This window comes from Heterodontus francisci, chromosome 3, assembly GCF_036365525.1.
Source record: "Heterodontus francisci isolate sHetFra1 chromosome 3, sHetFra1.hap1, whole genome shotgun sequence".
Lineage (NCBI taxonomy): Eukaryota > Metazoa > Chordata > Chondrichthyes > Heterodontiformes > Heterodontidae > Heterodontus > Heterodontus francisci.
In genome coordinates this window covers 202,689,918-202,708,664 of record NC_090373.1, presented here as the reverse complement: position 1 = coordinate 202,708,664, position 18,747 = coordinate 202,689,918, and the positions used below count along the sequence as shown (strand labels likewise).

General features: G+C 45.2%; 1 protein-coding gene across 1 annotated transcript in view; it reads left to right on the top strand.

Annotated features, from left to right (window-relative positions):
* The window catches only part of LOC137367180 (dynein axonemal heavy chain 8-like), a 2,531,605-nt gene that overhangs the window by 2,309,558 nt on the left and 203,300 nt on the right, over positions 1 to 18,747 (top strand). Inside the window, exon 160 of the mRNA XM_068028616.1 lies at positions 6,552 to 6,712. Within this exon, the coding sequence (XP_067884717.1) occupies positions 6,552 to 6,712 (161 nt within the window). The remainder of the gene's footprint in view (positions 1 to 6,551; positions 6,713 to 18,747) is intronic.

Below are 18,747 nucleotides of genomic sequence, written 5' to 3'. Positions count from 1 at the left end.
ACCTGAGAGGAAGGAGTGGACAGTGGCTCACCAGTTATTGGTGCCACAGAGGAACCAGGGAAAAATATTAAGAAGGGCCCACAAAACTACAGTAGTTGTACATGCCAGTTTACAAAAGACCAAAGCCCGCATAAGACAGCAATTTGAGTGGCCAAAACTCCACAAAGATGTGGTGGAGTACTGCAGGAGTTGCCACATGTGCCAGGTTGAGGAGAAACCCCAACCCACAGTGAAACCTGCACCCCTACGTCCTGTACCAGTATTAGGAGGACCCTCCAGCAGAGGGCTGGTGAACTGTAAGGGACTCCCCTCTGAGAACAAAAGGGGACAGGCAGGCACACGGCTGGCAAAAGGTTAGAAAGGGAAGGGGAAGAAGTGATCAAAAGGGCAGGTTCAAGGAAGGCAGGGACAAATCCTGGATGAAAACCCCCAGTGTCCGGTCAACCAACCCTGAAAAATGTGAAAAGTTAGACCCCACATCCTCATATGTAAATGTAGACTCAAGAAGCACCCCACCAGAGTTGCTAACAGTATTTACAGGAACCTGCAGAGACAAAGTGAGACCTCTGGGGTGCAGAGAAACCATGAGGGTGCTGCCTCACCTAGTCGAAGTTTCACAGGAGAATGCAGTTAAATCTGCAAAAATACCTGCATGTTGGAGTGTCCCAGAGAACAAAGGGGAGAGTAACAAAGAATCCTCCCCTACAGTCAGAGGAAAAGGGACCCACCCATCCCCTGAAGCCAAAATTCTTCGCATGACCTGCCCCCTACTAACTCTCCTGAGAAATTTAAAGCAGCCCTGGCATCCACAGCATACCAGTTTTAACAAGCTTTAAGATTGGAAATGAATGAGAGAAATGCATAGTTTTCTTTCTGTAAATTTCTGTCAAACTCTGTATTGAAATGCGCTGTTTTTCTTCAATTTGCATTTCATTCCCCTGGGTGTGGGTGTGTCAGGCAAACCCCACCCCCCCCCCCCCACCACCTGCCAAGACTGAGGCATACATGATTTCGCATCATAAACATTAAAACTTAAAATTGCAAGGCCCTGGCTGGAAGGACATTTGCATAGTAACAGACAGTATTGAAACAAAGGAACCAGTCCCCATCCCAATACACAGAAGAGACCTGGTCAAACCAGTTGGTCACGTGACCACCTGCTGGCCAGCTAGGGGAGATTTAGCTGGAAAAACAGAATTTGAACTAGAACACCGTGTGCTCCTGGAACTGAAGCAAGAATTACCTCCTCTACTGTCTGCCCTCATCTCGCTCTCACCAGCTTCAGAGACCATTGGAGACACGTAAACTCAAAGGGAAAAATGTCTCCTACGTGAACAAAGTTTAAGAAGAATACTGGGCCCCAAAGAAACGCAAGACCAGATCTTCAATCAAGGATTACAGTGAGCTCAAAGCATATTAGAATTAGAATTAGAATTAGAATTAGAATATTACAGCGCAGTACAGGCCCTTCGGCCCTCGATGTTGCGCCGATCATCTGACCTACACTATTCCATTTACATCCATATGTCTATCCAATGACCACTTAAATGCCCTTAAAGTTGGCGAGTCTACTACTGTTGCAGGCAGGGCGTTCCACGCCCCTACTACTCTCTGCGTAAAGAAACTACCTCTGACATCTGTCCTATATCTTTCACCCCTCAACTTAAAGCTATGTCCCCTCGTGTTTGCCATCCTCATCCGAGGAAAAAGACTCTCACTATCCACCCTATCTAACCCTCTGATTATCTTGTATGTCTCTATTAAGTCACCTCTCCTCCTCCTTCTCTCTAACGAAAACAACCCCAAGTCCCTCAGCCTTTCCTCGTAAGACCTTCCTTCCATACCAGGCAACATCCGAGTAAATCTCCTCTGCACCCTTTCCAAAGCTTCGACATCCTTCCTATAATGCGGTGACCAGAACTGCACGCAATACTCCAGGTGCGGCCTCACCAGAGTTTTGTACAGCTGCATCATGACCCCGTGGCTCTGAAACTCGATCCCCCTACTAATAAAGGCTAACACACCATATGCCTTCTTAACAGCCCTATTAACCTGGGTAGCAACTTTCAGGGATTTATGTACCTGGATACCAAGATCTCTCTGCTCATCTACACTACCAAGAATCTTCCCATTAGCCCAGTACTCTGCATTGCTGTTACTCCTTCCAAAGTGAATCACCTCACACTTCTCCGCATTAAACTCCATTTGCCATCTCTCAGCCCAGCTCTGCAGCCTATCTATGTCCCTCTGTACCCGACAACACCCTTCGACACTATCCACAACTCCACCGACCTTCGTGTCATCCGCAAATTTACTAACCCACCCTTCTACACCCTCATCCAGGTCGTTTATAAAAATGACAAACAGCAGTGGCCCCAAAACAGAACCTTGCGGTACACCACTAGTAACTAAACTCCAGGATGAACATTTGCCATCAACCACCACCCTCTGTCTTCTTTCAGCTAGCCAATTTCTGATCCAAAGCTCTAAATCACCTTCAACCCCATACTTGCGTATTTTCTGCAATAGCCTACCGTGGGGAACCTTATCAAACGCCTTACTGAAATCCATATACACCACATCCACGGCTTTACCCTCATCCACCTGTTTGGTCACCTTCTCGAAAAACTCAATAAGGTTTGTGAGGCACGACCTACCTTTCACAAAACCGTGCTGACTATCGCAAATGAACTTATTCTTTTCAAGATGATTATAAATCCTGTCTCTTATAACCTTTTCCAACATTTTACCCACAACCGAAGTAAGGCTCACAGGTCTATAATTACCAGGGCTGTCTCTACTCCCCTTCTTGAACAAGGGGACAACATTTGCTATCCTCCAGTCCTCCGGCACTACTCCTGTCGACAATGACGACTTGAAGATCAACAACAACGGCTCTGCAATCTCCTCCCTGGCTTCCCAGAGAATCCTAGGATAAATCCCATCTGGCCCAGGGGACTTATCTATTTTCACTCTTTCCAAAATTGCTAACACCTCCTCCTTGTGAATCTCAATCCCATCTAGCCTAGTAGGCTGTATCTCAGTAATCTCCTCGGCAACATTTTCTTTCTCTACTGTAAATACTGACGAAAAATATTCATTTAACGCTTCCCCTATCTCCTCTGATTCCGCACACAACTTCCCACTACTATCCTTGATTGGCCCTGTTCTAACTCTTATCATTCGTTTATTCCTGATATACCTATAGAAAGCCTTAGGGTTTTCTTTGATCCTATCCGCCAATGACTTCTCGTGTCCTCTCCTTGCTCTTCTTAGCCCTCCCTTTAGATCCTTCCTGGCTAGCTTGTAACTCTCAAGCGCCCTAACTGAGCCTTCACGTCTCATCCTAACATAAGCCGCCCTCTTCCTCTTGACAAGCGCTTCAACTTCTTGAGTAAACCACGGCTCCCTTGCTCGACAACTTCCTCCCTGCCTGACAGGTACATACTTATCAAGGACACGCATTAGCTGCTCCTTGAATAAGCTCCACATTTCGTTTGTGCCCATCCCCTGCAGTTTCCTTCCCCATCCTACACATCCTAAATCTTGCCTAATCGCGTCATAATTTCCTTTCCCCCAGCTATAATTCTTGCCCTGTGGTATATACCTGTCCCTGCCCATCGCTAAGGTAAACCTAACCGAATTGTGATCACTATCGCCAAAGTGCTCACCTACATCTAAATCGAACACCTGGCCGGGTTCATTACCCAGTACCAAATCCAATGTGGCATCGCCCCTGGTTGGCCTGTCCACATACTGTGTCAGAAAACCCTCCTGCACACACTGGACAAAAACAGACCCATCTAAAGTACTCGAACTATAGTATTTCCAGTCAATATTTGGAAAGTTAAAGTCCCCCATAACCACTACCCTGTTACTCTCGCTCCTGTCGAGAATCATCTTCGCTATCCTTTCCTCTACATCTCTGGAACTATTCGGAGGTCTATAGAAAACTCCCAACAGGGTGACCTCTCCTCTCCTGTTTCTAACCTCGGCCCATACTACCTCAGTAGACGAGTCCTCAAACGTCCTTTCTGCCGCTGTAATACTTTCCTTGATTAACAATGCCACACCCCCCCCTCTTTTACCCTCTTCTCTGTTCTTTCTGAAACATCTAAATCCCGGAACCTGCAACATCCATTCCTGCCCCTGCTCTACCCATGTCTCCGAAATGGCCACAACATCAGGATCCCAGGTACCAACCCATGCTGCAAGCTCACCCACCTTATTCCGGATGCTCCTGGCGTTGAAGTAGACACACTTTAAACCAAGTTCTTGCTTGCCAGTGCCCTCTTGCGTCCCTGTAACCTTATCCCCTACCTCACTACTCTCAACAGCCTGTACACTGGCACTGCAATTTAGGTTCCCATTCCCCTGCTGATTTAGTTTAAACCCCCCCGAAGAGCACTAACAAATCTCCCCCCCAGGATATTGGTACCCCTCTGGTTCAGGTGAAGACCATCCTGTTTGTAGAGGTCCCACCTACCCCAGAAAGAGCCCCAATTATCCAGGAAACCAAAACCCTCCCTCCTACACCATCCCTGCAGCCACGTGTTCAACTCCTCTCTCTCCCTATTCCTCTCTTCGCTAGCACGTGGCACAGGCAACAACCCAGAGATAACAACTCTGGTTGTTCTCGCTCTAAGCTTCCACCCTAGCTCCCTGAATTTCTGCCTTAAATCCCCATCTCTCTTCCTACCTATGTCGTTGGTGCCTATGTGGACCACGACTTGGGGGTGCTCCCCCTCCCCCTTAAGGATCCCAAAAACACGATCGGAGACATCACGTACCCTGGCACCTGGGAGGCAACACACCAACCGTGAGTCTCTCTCGTTCCCACAGAACCTCCTATCTGTTCCCCTAACTATGGAGTCCCCATTGACTAATGCTCTGCTCCTCTTCCCTTTTCCCTTCTGAGCAACAGGGACAGACTCTGTGCCAGAGACCTGCACCCCATTGCTTACCCCTGGTAAGTCGTCCCCCCCAACAGTATCCAAAACGGTATACCTGTTGTTGAGGGAAACGGCCACAGGGGATCCCTGCACTGCCTGCTGGTTCCCTTTCCTTCCCCTGACGGTAACCCATCTACCTACTTCTTTTACCTGAGGTGTGACTGCCTCCCTATAACTCCTGTCAATAATCCCCTCCGCCTCCCGAATGATCCGAAGTTCATCCAGCTCCAGCTCCAGTTCCCTAACGCGGTCTGCGAGGAGCTGGAGTTGGGTGCACTTCCCGCAGATGCAGTCAGCAGGGACACTCTTGGCGACCCCTACCTCCCACATTCTGCAGGAGGAACATACAACTGCCTTTACCTCCATTCCCACTATTCTGGATTCCCAATAAATCTACTGAAAAACCAAACGAAAAAAAAAAGTCAAAACTTGTTCGCTTAGCAATCCGACGGACTGAACTTTTTAAATAAAAAGCTTACCTTATCAACACACTAGAGTCCTTTTTTTTTTTGGTTAGAGGAGGAGGGTGGGTGGGAGACACTACACGTGTAGTGTCTCGGGTACTGCCACTGCCCAAATAAATAGTTTTCCCCTACCCAGCAGTCCCCGGTCCTCCGAAACAAAAAAGGGATTAACTTGCAACTTACTGAAATTGACCGCTCAGCTGAAAGTCCGCTCCGCACCTCGTTCTGTCAAGGCTGCTCCTCGCAAAAGACAAAGATTTTAACATAGTAACAAGATATTGCCTCAAACTATTCCACTTTATCTTTTCTTCTCTTTTCTGTCCCTATCTGCATGTGTATATCACATGTGGGCACGTTGTCTTTCCGTAGGAGGATGTTCCCGATAGCTGGGGAGTCCAGAACCAGGGGTCACAGTCTCAGGATATGGAGTATGCCATTTAGAACCGAGATGAGGAGAAGTTTCTTCACTCTGAGGGTGGGTAACCTGTGGAATTCTCTACCGCAGAAGGCAGTGGAGGCCAAGTCATTAAATAAATTCAAGAAGGAGATAGATATATTTCTTAATGCCAAACGGATCAAGGGATAGGGGGAAAACGCGGGAACAGGGTACTGAATTAGGAGCGGGCCCAAAGGGCCGAATGGCCTATTCCTGCTCCTATTTTCTATGCTTCTATGTAACCGTATTAGTGTTTAAGTAAGTTTAATAAATTTCACTTTTCTTCTTTAAACCAAAGAAAGTCTGTTTGTGCTCATTTCTTTGCCTTATAATTGGAAAGCTGTGAATAAGAATTTACAAAGGGGGAGCTCAAAACACAATGTGTTTAAACTTAAACCCTGTTACAATAAGACCAGGTGAAGATAGTAAAAGACCCCGAGACACCTTGCTCACCTGGTCATAACAATAGTCTACTAAATTCTTCTTCTTTGTTGTTTGTGAAGAATTTTCTTGTAGCTCTGAATTCTTTTCATCTAAGTTATTATGTAAAACTATGATTAATTTCTCAAATCAATCTGTAGCTTTGCTGTAACCTGAATTGAACTATCCTCAGTAGTATAGCTCGAAACTTAGTTTAAGGAATAAGCTGTGTTTGATGTAAAGTATGCTTAAGGTAACTGTTGTGTGCTTGCTATATAGGTTTGGTTCAGTGAGAAGATGTTTGACTCCAAGTTCAACTTTTACACTGATTATATCATCCCAATATGTGCCCATGTAGACAACTATTTGGAGTATATTCAGACACTACCTACCATTGACACCCCTCAAGTGTTTGGCCTTCACCCAAATGCTGACATCACGTAAGTAGGATACTTGTTAACTCTTTTCTTATATGTGAGGACATAGTAAAAAACATTTGTTCTTGTCTCTGTTCTCTGGTAACAATGAGGATTACAACCCTTGCTGGATAATAAAGATATAGGGTTAAATTTTTCGGCAACACCCAAGGTCCCGCCACTGGGACCGGAAGCAGGAGCCAGCCCCACTCTGGTGGGCAGTGGGACCCTGGGGAGGCATTTTGCCAATTAACAGGCCGCCGCTGGTTCCACCATCCAATTGAGGATGGCGGCCCATCCGCAAGATCTCCCGGCCGGATCAGAGAGTCGGAAGCTTAACATTCTCGGCAGCGCCACCACGAGCAGTGGCCAGTGTTGCATCACCAAGGAGGCACCTCAATGCCGAGGTGCCCTTGAAGACATGTGAGTTTTTTTGGGGAAGTTGTGGCCAGGCAGGCAGGCCCCAGCATTGTTGGAGGGATGGTGAATGTTATTGCAACAGCGGCAGGTTAGGTATGGGGGACAACCATTGCCACCACGGGCACTTCTGTGGGCCATGGGGTACTCATCAAGGAAGCTCCCACCCCGGGAACTTGCTGGGAGCTCACCAGGGTTTTCCTGATGATTTTCCCACGTAGCGGCGGGTCCTCCTGATGTAGAGACCTACTACCCAACCTGAACCCAATGGGACCCGACGACATGGGTTAGGTTCGGGTCAGGTCGGGCCAAGTCCAGATCGAGTCGGGTCGGGTCGGGCCGGACACACAAGGTAAGTGCTCTGCTGGTAAGTATTAAAAATAAAAAACTTACCTGAGCTGTGAGTCCGGAACGAATCTGAGTCTGCACAGTGCGTGATGACGTCACTATGACATCATCAAGCATGTGCTGCAGCTTCTTGCAGGTTCGGTGTCAGGAAGGTAAGTAAAGGGATGGTCAGGTTGGGCTCGGGTCGGGCCAAGTAGTGGTAGGTTCAGGGCAAAATCGGAGGGACTCGGGCTGGCTCGGGCTCGGGCTCAGGCCTGCTGTGGTTCGGTTGGGTTGGATTCTTTTCCCCGATCTAAAGCAGGCCTCTATCCTGATGCAGGCAGAATGCCTGCATAGGCGAGAAATGGCCCTTAATAGGACTTTTAAGTGGCTAAATTCACCGCCCACTGGGCAGCCGCACCCCTAAGGTTCCCACCACTGGCAATATGCCATGGCAGCAGAAAAACATCAGCTCCCCTCCCGACATGTTTCCCCACCATATTGCCAGCCTTCCTACCGCCCAGCCAGTATCCAAAGGGCTGAGAAAATTCAGTCTATAGTGCGGTTTGTACAGAGATCAGGGAATAATGTAGGAAAAGATGTAGGAAAATGTAGGAATGTAGAAAGGGAAGTCTAAGCTATTGCTTTATTCCATTTCAAATCTTATCTTTAAAGGAGATAATTGCTTCTGATTCTCTGAAGACCAAAAGCATAATTAGAGAATTACTTTTAATGGGCCTCTTCTCCCATCGCTGATGGAACTCATCGAAGCTCATGATTACCGAAACAATATGGGGGGAATTAAGGAATAATAAAAGATTCAAGACTCTGCTGGGAATTGTCCGCACTTTTTCTGTGGTGGGGGGATATATAAGTACAGAGATTAGGGAAGCATACAGTAGAAACAGTAGTTATAATTGGAGTGTTCAATTTTAACATAGAGTGAGAGAAGCAGAACAGCTCAAGTACTAAAGGCAATTTAGTTGTAAAATCTATTCAAGACAGTTTCTGGAACAATAGGGTAGATTTTTTACTTTTGGTTGGCCGCCCATTCTGGTGGAAAAGAGGCCCATGTGATTTTGAGGGTCTGGCCTGTAGGGCATCAAACAGGGGTCCTACCACCGCTCACCAGATTAAAACCTGAAAACCAAGGTGGAACTGCTGCCAGTAAGGTCAGTTGCAGCTTGGGGGTGGGGGTGGTCCAGATCAAGGAGAGTGGAGGGATTGGAGCAGTAACAGCACAGATTATTAATCCTGTTCCTCCAGGGCCCACAAAAATAATTCAAATTTCACTTGGAGGGTCTGACATGGTAGCCATTACTGAGACATAATTACATGGCAGTCAGGACTGGAAACTTGTTATCAGATCTACAGGAATGATGGGGAAGATGGTAGGAAAGGAGGAGTAGCCTTCGTGATTAAGGACAATGTCACTTCAATAATAAGGGAGGATATGACAAAAGGTAAGCAGGCAGTGGAGATTTTATAGATAGAATTAAGAAATAGAAAAGTATTTAAGATGGTAGGAGGAGATGTGTATAGGATCCCCTGGCAGCTGTGAAGTTCTAGATTAGGTATACATGAACATAGAAAATAGGAGTAGGAGTAGGCCATTTGGCCCCTCAAACATGCTCCGCCATTCAGCTAGATCAAGGCTGATCTTCTACCTCAATGCCATCTTCCCCGAACTAGCCCCATATCTCTTGATATCTTTATTATTTAGAAATCTATCAATCTCTGACTTGAACATACTCAATGACTGAGCTTCCACAGCCCTCTGGGGTAGAGAATTCCAAAGATTCACTACACTCTGAGTGAAGAAATTCCTCCTCAACTCAGCCCTAAATGGCCTACGTCTTATTCTGAGACTGTATCCCCTGGTCTCGACCCCTCCCACCAGGGGAAACATCCTTCCTTCATCAACCCTGTTGAGCACTGTAAAAATGTTGTATTCTTCAATGAGATCGCCTCTCATTCTTCTGAATTCCAGAGAATACAGGCCCAGTCTTCTCAATCTCTCCTCACAGGACAATCCCACCATCCCAGGAATCAGACTGGTGAATCTTCGTTGCACTCCCTCTATGGCAAGTATATCCTTCCTTAGGCAAGATTGCATAATTGTAGAGATGAGACAAGCATGCAGCAGAGGCAGAGCGATTTTAATGGGGGATTTTAACCTTCGTATTGATTGGCATACGCTGGTCTGCACATGTGAGAGCGGTAATGAAGTTATTGAGTGTACCTGGAAGGGTTTTCTACAACAATGTGCCCTACAACAAACAAGTGTGAATCAGACGGATGATAAAAAGTTCAGAGAGAAAGTGAAAAAGGAAATAAGAGAGGCAAAGAGAGTACGAGAAGAGAATTGCAGCTAACGTAAAAGAGAACCCAAAAGTCTCCTATAGGCATATAGATAGTAAAAGGACACTAAGAGGAGGAGTGAAGCCAATTAGGGACCAAAAAGCAGATCTATGCATGGAAGCCGAGAGCTTGTCTGAGGTAGTAAATCAGTACTTTGCATCTGTCTTTACCAAGGCCGAAGATGCTGCCAGAGTCATTGAGAATGAGGAAGTAGTCGATACTAGATGAGCTAAAAATTGACCAAGAGGTTTTAGAAAGGCTGGCTGTACATAAGGTTGATAAGTCACCATGACCAAATGGTATGCATCCTAGGATGCTGAAAAACAAACGACTCACATTCATGTAGCACCTTGCCGCATTGCTGCAGTACAGTTTGTATATCAAACATACTGCTGCCACAGTGCACAGGTGATGAAGGGAGTGAATGTTTCAGGTAAGGGATGGGGTTGAGCTTTTCAGTATTGTTGGAGCTGCACTCATCCAGGCAAGTGGAGAGTATTCCATCACACACCTGACTTGTGCCGTGTAGATGGTGGACATGCTTTGGGGAGTCAGGAGGTGGATTACTCACCACAGAATTTCCAGCCTTTGACCTGCTCTAGCATTTATGTGGATGTGCCATTTAAGTTTCTGGTCAATGGTGACCCCCAGGATGTTGATGGTAGAGCATTCAGCAATCCTAATTCTGTTGAATGGCAGAGGGAGATGGTTAGATTCTCTCTTGTCGGAGACAGTCATTTCTTAGCACTTTTGTGGTGGAAATATTACTTACAAAGCTGTCCAGGTCTTGGTGCATGTGGCATGGACTGCTTCATTATTTGAGGAGTTGCAAATGGCACTGAACATTGTGCAATCATCAGCGAACATTCCCACTTCTGATGTTATGATTGAAGGAAGGTCATTGCTGAAGCAGCTGAAGATGGTTGGGCCTAGGACACTACTCTGAGGAACTCCTGCAGTGATGTCCTGGGGCTGAGATGATTGATCTCCAACAATTGCCACCATCTTCCTTTGTGCTAGGGATGACTCCAATCAGTGGAGAGTTTTCCCCGATTCCCATTAACTTCAATTTTACTCAGGTTCCTTCTTGGCATACTTGGGTCAAATGCTGCCTTGATGGCAAAGGCAGCCACTCTCACCTCACCTCTGGCACTCAGTTCTTTTGTGCATGTTTGGACCAAGGATGAGGTCTGAAACCAAGTTTTCCTGGCAGAACCCGAACTGAGCCTCAGTGAGCATGTTATTGCTGTGTAAGTACCACCTGATAACATTGTCAATGACATCTTCCATCACTTTGCTGAAGATTGAGATTGCTGATGAGGCAGATTGTATTTTTTTCTGCTTTTAGTGGGCAGGACATACCTGGACAATTTTTCACATTGTCAGGTAGATGCCAGTATTGTTACGATACTGGAACAGCATGGTTCGGGGCGCAGCTTGTCTGGAGCACAAATATTCATCACTTCAGTTTGGTTGTTATCTGGGTCCAAAGCCCATAGCTTTTTATGTGTCCAGTGCACTCAGCTGTTTCTTCCTAAATTCTCTCGATTTAGGAACTAATCCTTTAGATTGGAAAATTCACTTGTTTTGTTATTTCAGGGAAGTGTGAGAGGAAAACCAGGGAATTCTATATCTCTAGCCTAACATCTGTTGATGGAAAATTACTAGAGTCTATAATTAAAGATAGGACTGAACACATTTTTCAGCTCATCTGAGAAAACCAGCATGGATTTGTAAAAGGTCAGTCATGCCTGACGAACCTGATTATACTTTTTGAAGAGATAGTGAACTTGAAAAAGTAGTGAACAGAGAATGTATGTTATTTATATGGACTTCTAGAAAACATTTGATAATGTCCCTCATAATAAATTCTTAACTAAAGTTGAGGCCTATGGACTTGAAGGCAAATTAATGATCTGGTTAGGAAATTGGCTATGCTGGTAAGAGACAGAGAGCAGAGATAATGGAAAGCTACTCTACTTGATAGGATGTGACTATTGGTTTCCCATAAGGATCTGTGTTGGGGTCTCAACTATGCACGATCTTTATTCATGACTTTGATGATGGGATTGAAAGCCACATATCCAAATTTGCTGATAACACAAAGATAGGCAACATTGTAAAAATTGTAGATGGAAGCATAAAATTACAAAGACAGATTGGTAGCATAACTGAATGGGCCAAACTGTAGCGAATGGATATTATTGTAGGTAAATGTTAGGTCATCCACTTTGGAGCTAAAAAGGATAGAACAGGGTACTTTCCAAGTGATGAAACACTAGGAAGGGTGGGGGTCCAAAGATTTGGGGGTCCATTAAAATATCATAAACAAGTATAAATAAAATGTAAAAAGTTTAATGGAATGCTGACCTTTACATCTAGAGGGCTAGGATACAAGGGGGTAGAAGTCATCCGACAGCTAAACAAATCCCTGGTTAGACCACAGTTGGATTACTGTGTGCAGCTCTGAGCACCACACATTTAGAAGGATATATTGACCTTGAAGAGAATGTAGTGTAGATTTACCAGAATTATATAGAATTTAAGGGTTTAATTATCAGGAGAGTTTATACAAATGAGGGTTGTATTCCCTGGAATTTATGGGTGATTTAATCAAAGTTTTGAAAAAATTAAGGAGACCAGATAATGTAGATAAAAAGAAAATATTTCTGCTGTTTGGGGAATTCTAGGACTCGGGGGCATAGTCCAAAAATTAAAGCCAGAGCTTTCAGTTGTAACATTAGGAAACTCTTCTACACACAAACGGTATTAGAAGTTTGGAACTCTCTTCTCCAAATGGCAATCAATGCTGGATCAGTTGTAACTTTAAAATCTGAGGTTCATAGATTTTTGTTCACAAAAGGTATGAAAAGATATGGGGCAAATGCGGATGCGATATGGAGTTGGGTCGCAGATCAGCCATGATCTCGTTGAATGGCGAAACAGGTTTAAGGACCTAAATGGCCTACTCAAGTCCCTATATTCCTAACATTTACCTTTTACTGCCCTTCCATCACCCTTGGAAATAGTCAAAGCATGCACTGCACAGGCTCTGACCAGCTGCCACCCAAAATGGCTCTTGGAGCCCTATTGGACCCAATTTCCATATTAAAAGTGTCCTATTGCGTGAAACAGGCAGGTGCTTTGGCGCCTGGTGGTAGGATCCTTTTAACAAGGAGCCAGCTGCATCACTGGTGATAACAGACTGATAAAGCTACCAATCACATTTTGAGGCTGTTTCTGCCCAGTTAATGCCAGATGAGAGTACTCAATATCAAACCGAATATGTTTAAAAACTGATAAGGGATAGGCTGTATGATATTTAGTGATAAGTAATTAACCAGAACTGGATAACAATCTGCCATTAAGTGAACATCTTGCAAATATCATCATACAGAATATGTTTGAATTTGATATTACGGTTGACAGGTAAAAGGGAGTCTCAAACCAGGGTTTCAAACTTAAGTAAGACAAACGTCAAAGGGATGAGAAATTAATTGACAACAGTAAACTAGGCAGAACTGTTAAATGGGTAAACATACAAAGTATTCAAAGAAGTAATTGGTATGAATCAAGCCCAGTACATGCCTTTATAAGTTAAAGGCTCCACTTGTGTGGTGAAGCAAGCAAGATCAACAAATGATGTAAACCACAGTGTCAATTTAAAAGAAAAGGCATACACAAATGCAAGGATAAGTCCTTAACATTGTTACCGAGCCCTCTAATATTTCATTACTTCAGGCCAAATACGTGCAAGGAAACCTCCTGTTGATTAGCATCTACCACCTGCCCTCAGCTGATAATTCAGTATTCGTCCAAGCTGAACACCAGCTGGAGGAAGCACAGAGAATCAAATCAAATCAAATCAAATCAAATCAGTAGCAAGAGCACAGACTGTCCATTATTAAGTGGCTCGGTGATGCAAGCTGACCGGGTCCTGAAGGATATAACTGCCAGACTGGACTTGGGCCAGTGGGTGTTAGAGAGCACCTGTCCATGACAGTATTAGTAGGAGTAACCACTGCCCAGTGTTAGTGGAGACCAAGGCCAGCATTTATACTGATGATATCCTCCATCATATTGTGTGGCACTACCACCGTGCTAAGTGGGATAGATTCAGAAGAGATCCAGCAGCTCAAAACTGGGCATCAATGAACCATTGTGGGCCATCAGCAGCAGTAGCATTATATTTCACCACAATCTGTAAACTCCTGGCCAGCATATCTCTCACTCCTCCAGAGCCATCATGCCAGGTAGCCAATACTTGTTCAATGGGAAGTGATAGACTAGAAATTCCATAACCAATGGATCAAGTCAAAGCTCTGCATTCCTGTCGCATTCTTTTTTGAATGGTGGTGGATTATTAAATAACTAACAGGAGAAGGGGGCTCCATAAACATCACCATTCTTAATGATGGCGGAGCTCAGCACGTGAGGGTAAGGGCATGGCCGAAGTGTTCACAATCATCCTCATCCAGAAATACTGAGCGATGACCTTCTAGGCTTCCTTCTGTGGTCCCCACCATCACAGCTGCCAGTTTTCAGCCAATTTGATTCACTCCACACGATATCGAGAAATAGCTGAACACACTGGACAGAGCCTGATAAAATCCCTGCTGTCGTTCTGAAGAAGTGTGCTCCAGACGTAGCCATCCAAGCTTCTCCAACACAACCACACTACTAGTGTTTACCTAACCATGTCTGAAGTCTGTGTGGAATGTTGAAGATACCCTGAGCCACTCCCACCTGACTATCTGATCTCATGTCCCCACCTTTGATAGGATTCGGTGAGTATAACGAGTCCGGCTCTTGCAAACTAATCTGTGAAACAGTTTTCCTAATTTTGACACCTGTACCCAGATGTTAGTGAAGAGAGCTTTGCAGGGTGGACTGGGCTGTATGTGCCTTTGTCGTTTCTGAATCTGATGCCGACATCAAAGCCGCATGATCCATTTGGTTTTATTTTTCTTATCCTTCTTGTGGCAATTTTATGCAAGTTTTTCTTATGCAGTTTGAGTGGCTTGCTAGGCCATTTTAGAGGAAGTGAAGTACCGACAATGTTGGTGGTGCACTGGACACAGTTTTCATTTCCTAAAACACATAACCAGTTGAGTTTTTACAACAATCAAAAAGCTGTACGGCCAGTTTCATTCCAGATTTATTCCAGATGTTGGGTCTCTGGATTATTAGGCCGATCTTCCAGGTTATATATCCTGTAACATATCCTCTACACTACCATGGCCATTAGTGAGGGCATCAGTAAAGTGATGGAAGGTTTCATCAACAGTGCCATCAAGCAGCACTTGGTGAGCAATAACCTGCTCAGTGACACTCAGTTTGGGTTCCGCCAGGGCCACTCAGCTCCTGACCTCATTACAGCCTTGGTTCAAACATGGACAAAAGAGCTGAACTCAAGAGGTGAGATGAGAGTGACTGCCCGTAACATCAAGGCAGCATTTGACCGAGTATGGCATCAAAGAGCCCTAGCAAAACTGAAGTCAATGGGAATCAGGGGTAAACTCTCCACTGGTTGGAGTCATACCTAACGCAAAGGAAGATGGTTGTGGTTGTTGGAGGTCAATCATCTCAGCAGCAGGACATCACTGCAGAAGTTCCTCAGGGTAGTGTCCGAGGCCCAACCATCTTCAGCTGCCTCATTAATGACCTTCCTTCAATCATAAGGTCAGAAGTGGGGATGTTCACTGATGATTGCACAATGTTCAGCACCATTCGGAACTCCTCAGATACTGAAGCAGTCCGTATAGAAATGCAGCAAGACCTGGACAATATCCAGGCAAGTAACATTCACGTCACACAATTGCCAGGCAATGACCATCTCCAACAAGAGAGAATCTAAACATCTTCCCTTGACATTCAATGGCATTACAATCACTGAATCCCCCACTATCAACATCCTAAGGGCTACCATTGACCAGAAACTGAACTGGAGTAGCCATACTGGCTACAAGAGCAAGTCAGAGGCTAGGAATCCTGCGGCGAGTAACTCACCTCCTGACTCCCCAAAACTCTCCACCATCTACAAGGCACAAGTCAGGAGTGTGATGGAATACTCTCCACTTGCCTGGATGGGTGCAGCTCCAACAACATTCAAGAAGCTCGAAACCATCCAGGACAAAGCAGCCCATTTGATTGGCTGCCCATCGACAAACATTCACTCCCTCCACAACCGACGCACAGTGGCAGCAGTGTGTACCATCTACAAGATGCACTGCAGCAATGCACCAAGGCTCCTTCGACAGCACCTTCCAAACCCGTGACCTCTACCAACTAGAAGGACAAAGACAGCAAATGCATGGGACTACCACCACCTGCAAGTCCCCTCCAAATCACACACCATCCTGACTTGGAACTATATCGCCGTTCCTTCACTGTCGCTGGGTCAACATCCTGGAACTCCCTTCCCAACAGCACTGTGGTTGTACCTACCTCACATCGACTGCAGCGGTTCAAGAAGGAAACTCACCACCACCTTCTCAAGGGCGATTAGGGATGGACAATAAATGCTGGCCTAGCCAGCGATGCCCACATCCCATGAATGAATAAGAAAAAAGGTGAGAGTGACTATCTTGACATCAAAGTAGCATTAAAATGAGTGCAGCTCTAATAAAACTGAACGCAATGAAGATTGACGGAAATTGTCCAATAGCATGAGTCAGGAGAGCAGTCAGACCTCTTCAGGAGTTGGCGTGTGCTGACTGAGTTTGAAAAAAAAATTCGAACAGTGACATCACAGGAAAGCTGCAAGGTGATTGGTTGGTGAGTAACTGCTGTTGGGGAGTATCAGTAAATAGCTGGGCTAGCAACTAAAATAAAGAGAAAGGTAAGGTCTACAGTTTTTTTGTCTTGTAAGAAGTGTTTTTTAGGGAATCAAGGTCCCTCATGTAAATAATCTAATTTTTGGGTAATTTAAGGGAGTGAATTAAGGGTAAGTCATGGTAGGGCAGCTCGGCAGCGTGGAGTGCCCCTCCGATGCAATGTGGCAAGTTAGGGACAATTCCAGTGTCCGGGGCAAACACATGTGCAGGAAGTGTTTCCAGCTGCAGCTACTTGAAACCCGTGTTTCGGATCTGGAGCGGCGACTGGGGACATTGTGGAGCATCCACGAGGCTGAGATAGAAACATAGAAAATAGGAGCAGGAGTAGGCCATTTGGCCCTTCGAGCCTTCTCCGCCATTCATTATGATCATGGCTGAACATCCAACTCAGTAGCCTGTTCCCGCTTTCCCCCTCATACCCTTTGATCCCTTTAGACCCAAGAGCAATATCTAACTCCTTCTTGAAAACATACAATGTTTTGGCCTCAGCTGCTTTCTGTGGTAGTGAATTCCACAGGCTCACCACTCTCTGGCTGAAAAAATTTCTCTTCATCTCAGTCCTGAAAGGTTTACCTCGTATCCTTAGACTATGACCCCTGGTTCTGGACTCCCCCACCATCGGGAACATCCTTCCTGCATCTACCCTGTCAAGTCCTGTCAGAATTTTATAGGTTTCTACGAGATCCCCCCCTCACTCTTCTGAACTCCAGCGAATATAATCCTAACCGATTCAATCTCTCCTCATACGTCAGTCCCGCCATCCCAAGAATCAGTCTGGTAAACCTTCGCTGCACTCCCTCTATAGCAAGAACATCCTTCCTCAGATAAGGAAACAATATTCCAGGTGTGGCCTCACCAAGGCCCTGTATAATTGCAGCAAGACATCCCTGCTTCTGTACTCGAATCCTCTCGCTATGAAGGCCAACATACCATTTGCCTTTTTTACCGCCTGTTGCACCTGCTTGCTTACCTTCGGCGACTGGTGTATGAGAACACCCAGGTCTCGTTGCATATTCCCCTCTCTCAGTTTATAGCCATTCAGATAATCTGCCATCCTGTTCTTGCTGCCAAAGTGGATAACCTCACATTTATCCACATTATACTGCTTCTGCCATGCATTAGCCCACTCACTCAACTTGTCTAAATCACCCTGAAGCCTCTCTACATCCTCTTCACAACTCACCCTCCCACCCAGTTTTGTGTCATCTGCAAATTTGGAGATATCACATTTAGTTCCTTCATCTAAATCATTAATGTATATTGTGAATAGCTGGGGTCCTAGCACTGATCCCTGCGGTACCTCATTAGTCACTGCCTGCCATTCGGAAAAAGACCCATTTATCCCTACTCTTTGTTTCCTGTCCACCAACCAATTTTCTATCCATCGCAATACACTACCCCCAATCCCATTTGCTTCAATTTTACATGCTAATCTCTTATGTGGGACTTTGTCGAAAGCCTTCTGAAAGTCCAAAAGAAACCACATCCAATGGCTCCCCCTCATCAACTCTACTCATTACATCCTGGAAGAATTCGAGTAGATTTGTCAAGCTTGATTTCCCTTTTGTAAATCCATGCTGACTCTGCCCGATTCTACCACTGTTCTCTAAGTGCTCTGCTATAAAATCTTTGAGAATGGACTCCAGAATTTTCCCCACTACCGACATCAGGCTGACTGGTCTATAATTCCCTGCTTTCTCTCTGCCTCCCTTTTTAAATAGTGGGGTTACATTAGCTACCCTCCAATCTGTAGGAACTGTTCCAGAGTCTATAGAATCTTGGAAGATGACCACCAATGCATCTGTTATTTCTAGTGCCACTTCCTTAAGTACTCTGGGATGCATAACATTAGGCCCTGGGGATTTATTGGCCTTCAATCTCATCAATTTCCCCAACACCATTTCTCTACTAATACTGATTTCTTTCAGTTCCTCGCTCTCACTAAGCTCTGTGCTCCCCAACATTTCTGGTATGATATTTGTGTCCTCCTTAGTGAAGACAGAACCGAAGTATGCATTTAGTTGGTCAGCCATTTCTTTATTCCCCATAATACCCCTGTTTCTGACTGTAAAGGATCTACATTTGTCTTCACCAATCTTTTTCTCTTCACATACCTAT